This window comes from Miscanthus floridulus, chromosome 2 (assembly GCF_019320115.1).
Source record: "Miscanthus floridulus cultivar M001 chromosome 2, ASM1932011v1, whole genome shotgun sequence".
Taxonomy (NCBI): Eukaryota; Viridiplantae; Streptophyta; class Magnoliopsida; order Poales; family Poaceae; genus Miscanthus; species Miscanthus floridulus.
Window position 1 is genome coordinate 109,597,007 of NC_089581.1, and position 4,781 is coordinate 109,601,787.

The following is a 4,781-nucleotide window of genomic DNA, read 5'->3' on the forward strand; positions in this document are numbered from 1 at the left end:
CACAACCGAACGAGAGGCCGAGGATCCGGTACCAGTTGTCATCTACTTTCTATACTTATTTTTGCAAACTAGTGTAAATTTTATATTTTCTAAAATGATATATTTAAACAAAACTAGTACGGATTTCACATGTTTCAATAAATAACCATTCGTACTAGTTGACCTTGCTTACGTGATCATCTCAGCCAGCATTTCTCCACCGGACGGCACCGTACTTGGCCAAGAAAGAGCTCCGATTCTATGAGAAAGGGAACACGGTCTTCCACGACCGTTGCCGCTCTCTCTCGTAGAATCAAAGTTCCTCCTTGACGTCCGTTACCGCTCGGTAGAGAACATGCTCGCCGACCTGAACACGGTCCGCAAGTTCAACTAGTACGGATTTTCTACAATTTTCTAACTATTTTCTAAGTTTTTCATTTCATGGAAAATTTAATTCTAAAAAATAAAAGGCATGATTTCTAAGTATTTCATTTCATGGAAAAAATAATTCTAAGTGACCTGCTCGATATCGGCGAGCTCACGGGCGTTTAGGTTGCCGAGAATAGTAACATTTGTAGATGACATTTGTAGGTATGAAGTTATCAAATATCCATCAAATTATAGCTCAAAAACATGTTTCAATAAATAACCATCTGTATTAGTTGACCTTGCTTACGTGATCATCTCGGCGAGCATTTCTCCACCGAACGGCACTGTACTTGGCTAAGGAAGAGCTCCGATTCTACGAGAAAGAGAACACGGTCTTCCATGACCGTTGCCGCTCTCCCTCGTAGAATCAAAGCTCCTCCTTGACGTCCGTTACCGCTCGGTAGAGAACATGCTCGCCGACCTGAACACGGTCCGCAAGTTCAACTAGTACGGATTTTCTACAATTTTCTAACTATTTTCTAAGTTTTTCATTTCATGGAAAATTTAATTCTAAAAAATAAAAGGCATGATTTCTAAGTATTTCATTTCATGGAAAAAATAATTCTAAGTGACCTGCTCGATATCGGCGAGCTCGCGGACGTTTAGGTTGCCGAGAATAGTAACATTTGTAGATGACATTTGTAGGTCTGAAGTTATCAAATATCCATTAAATTATAGCTCAAAAACATGTTTCAATAAATAACCATCCGTAGTAGTTGATCTTGCTTACGTGATCATCTCAGCGAGCATTTCTCCACCGGACAACACCGTACTTGGCCAAGGAAGAGCTCCGATTCTACGAGAAAGGGAACACGGTCTTCCACGACCGTTGCCGCTCTCCCTCGTAGAATCAAAGCTCCTCCTTGACGTCCGTTACCGCTCGGCAGAGAACATGCTTGCCGAGCTGAACACGGTCCGCAAGTTCAACTAGTACGGATTTTCTACAATTTTCTAACAATTTTCGAAGTTTTTTATTTCATGGAAAAATTAATTCTAAGATCACGTAAGCCACCGGGGACGAGGATGGCGCGTGCTCCAGCGAGGACGAGCGAAGCGTGATTTTGATGAACTAATTTAACTTTTGTTTATCCAAACATATATGCAAATCATCATGTGATTTTGAGCTAAAAATGACATATAAAATCATAATAAAGTTCAACATATAAAGTTACACATGCATCTACATCGCAAAATGAGATAAGCTACTGATAAAACATAAGAGGATTAAGTTTGTTACCTCCAAAATCGAAGAGCAACACCAATGGAGGGGGAGAGAGCAAGAACAACAACAAGATGAAGAACAGAGACAGTGAGTTTGAATGGAATGGCTCGGGCTCAGGGAGAAAGAAATGAGCTGAATTATAGGCCGGGATAATTAGTCCCGGTTAGGGGGCCAAACCGGGATTAAAGATTAATCTTTATTCCCGGGGCATCACCCAAACCGGGACTAAAAGCTTTAGTCCCGGTTGGTAATACCCGCCGGGACTAAAGATCCCTGCCCCGCGGACGACTGTTGGGCAGGGACCTTTAGTCCTGGGGGCAAAAAAATGCCGAGGCTAATGTCAAATTAGGACATCGTTCTAAAGTCTGTTCTCTAGTAGTGGGTCTGCCGGACTAAAGACGAAGTGGCTTAAGAATGTTTACCTTTCTACTTCGATTCTTCCCTTAGATTTTTCTGCTTTGTTGTTTTGGCGTTTTATGTGCATGCTAACCATTAGCAGGCATATATGATCAGCCTTACGGGAATTATATGTTTTAGCGGCTAGTATAGCACCTGTTCTCCTTTCATATAACTGGTTTTGCATTTTAGCCAATGAATCAAATTCGGTTGAAAAAACTTTAGTTGAGTCAAATTCAGGTGTTGTAAACCGACTCCAACGACTCTCAAATTTTTAGTTATCTCTAGGATTACCTAAAAGTTACACAAAACTGAATGTAATAAAGTACCAGTAATTTAAGTACTATAAACTAACTGAAAATAATGTTAACAGAAATTCAAGCAAAAGGATGTTCTAAAATTGAACACATGTTTTTTGTTACTTCATATATCTATCACTGTCCTAAGCACAAATCTTAATACAAATATAAAGCACTAAATTTTAGGCAACGAAGCCCTCTAAGAGCAAGTATAATAATAAGCTGTAATCTAGCTAAATGCTGAGGTGGAGGAGAGAGGACAGGAGAGAGAGAGGAGAAGCGGGTCGTAAGCTTACAACTGGCTTAGCCACAAGAAACAAGAACTTTATGAGAGAGACAAATGAGTCATGTATTAATAGTGAAGAGCTAACTATTATATGAGTAAACTGAGAGAAGGCTGCAAAGAATCTTACCGCTAGCGTCCGGTTGTAATTATTAGCCTGCTCTAAACCACTCTGATGGGAGTTAATTAGCAATTCCTCAAAAACTAAAATTGGTTGGGCTCTTATTCAAACCACTGCTGCCCTGCAAACTGTAGTAGCCTTGTTGATTTTCACCATGGCAATGAAGCGATGAGGACACAACAAAAAGGTGATTGTCGACAGATACTACTTTCAATCAAGGAGCGAACAGCTACAAACTGTGTTTCATCAGTAGCTTCAAATCGTCTAGAAATTGACACTCCATTATTACAAACTTGATAACGACACACCTGATCACTCGCCGGATCGACGATTTACCAACAACGACGACTAACAAATCAATTTATTGGTATGTAGCACCACCGATCAGCCAACATACGGCGGCACAAACATACATGGTAGAGTGATCAGACTCGGCATGGGACACAGTTCACAGAGGAGGCATGTAGCGCTGCACCCACATATCGCCGTTGTTGACCCTGAAGAACGCCGCGGTCTCCTGGAACATCGCCTCGTCCCTCTGCTGGGTGCTCCTGAACACAATGACACAGTGCTTTGGCCCCTGCCCCGGACCTGGCCGCTCTGTGTCGATGCGCTCGATGCAGGGCCCGAACATAAGACGCCTGCACAATACGTGCATGAAATTAATCCTAGCAGTTCAGGAATCAAATTGTGCACACATATACATATGTCAGCAACAAGAGCAGATTGCTCCTGGTAACCCACAATGTTTTGTATTGGTGGTTGTCAAAACACATTTCTAACTAGATTCACAAGTACCTCTCAAAATACTCCAGGATATCTTGTGAGCTTAGAGGGTCGTACTCGGGGACGGCGACAAACGCTGTTCGGCAGTCTTCGGGTGGCAAACTTGTGAGGACGATGAACGGCGCCATCAGTTCTGGAGCGGGTAGTGGTGTGGGGATCAAGAACGAGTTGGAATCGTCTTTGAACCGGCGTAGCATCGCATGCAGGTAGTCATCGAATATGAGCGCCGCAAAGGTGTCCCGGATGAAGGCAACACCACGCGCAACGATGTCCTTGTGGAACATGAAGAACCTCGCGTCGACAAGCCTACCCCCACGCACGCCGCAGAGGGCCACGATGGTTGGGATGTCCGCGAGGGGTGCCGGCTGCTCGTAGCAGCCATGGAGAACGTAGTTGTACACGGCGCACGCTTCTATGATGACCTGCGCGAGCGACATGTCGCCAGGCGCCATGGTCGCCACGCTGCCAAGGACCTGGAACCCCATGGTCATCTCTAGCCAGAGGAGGAGGCAGATCACCTTCTTGACAACATCCCGCCCAGTCTTCTCAAAAAGAACACGCTGGTATGCCCTGCGAGCAGTTTGGTTGGCTTCAAGGACTTGCCAAACTAGAAAAACCATGGTACACCTGATGGCTGGGAGATCTAGAGAGAAATGAGAGAGTGGAGGATGATAGAGAGAGAGAGAGAGAGAGGTGAGAGAAGGATGCTATGCTTGGTGTGGAAGAGGAGGCTGCTGGGGTTGTCCACATATATAGAAAGGTTACAGCTAACAGTGCGTGAATCAGCAAGCGTTGGCAAACAAAGCTAACAAGTTGACAGGGTTGGGGTAGACCTGGAGAGAGAGAGGGGGGGGGGGGGGGGGGGGGGGGCGGTGAGCAGGAACATCACGCAATGCAGTTACATTTTTGTACTGGTGTTACTACCTTCCAAAATCTCAGTAAATGGTATGACACCAGTACAAAAATCTCAAAGTGAGATTGCTTCACTTTGAGCTCATCATTGTGGACTGCAGATCCTTATTCACATCATCACTAGTGTGACAAATAACTGTTGCAGTGAATTGTTAAGAAGTGTCTAACGTTTGATATTTGAAAACTCCGCTCGATTTCAATTCATGGTTGAAAACTTTCCTCCATCTTGTCACGGTGGCTTTGGCGATGTTCTTGACTTGCCTATTAACACATTTGTATTTGTTTCCGTAAAAATACCGGTAATGTGTACGGTCAACGTACCGATAACTTTTATCTTATCGAATTCGAAAAATA

At 43.8% G+C, this 4,781-nt stretch overlaps 1 protein-coding gene across 1 annotated transcript; it reads right to left on the reverse strand.

Moving 5' to 3' along the window:
* Nucleotides 1-3,177: 3,177 nt before the first annotated feature.
* On the reverse strand, nucleotides 3,178-4,135 carry LOC136540927 (uncharacterized). Its single transcript, XM_066532965.1, has 2 exons — nucleotides 3,528-4,135; nucleotides 3,178-3,370 (listed from the first exon to the last, which is right to left on the reverse strand). Exons 1-2 carry the CDS (start codon nucleotides 4,133-4,135, stop codon nucleotides 3,178-3,180), a joined length of 801 nt encoding a protein of 266 aa, XP_066389062.1.
* Nucleotides 4,136-4,781: the final 646 nt, after the last annotated feature.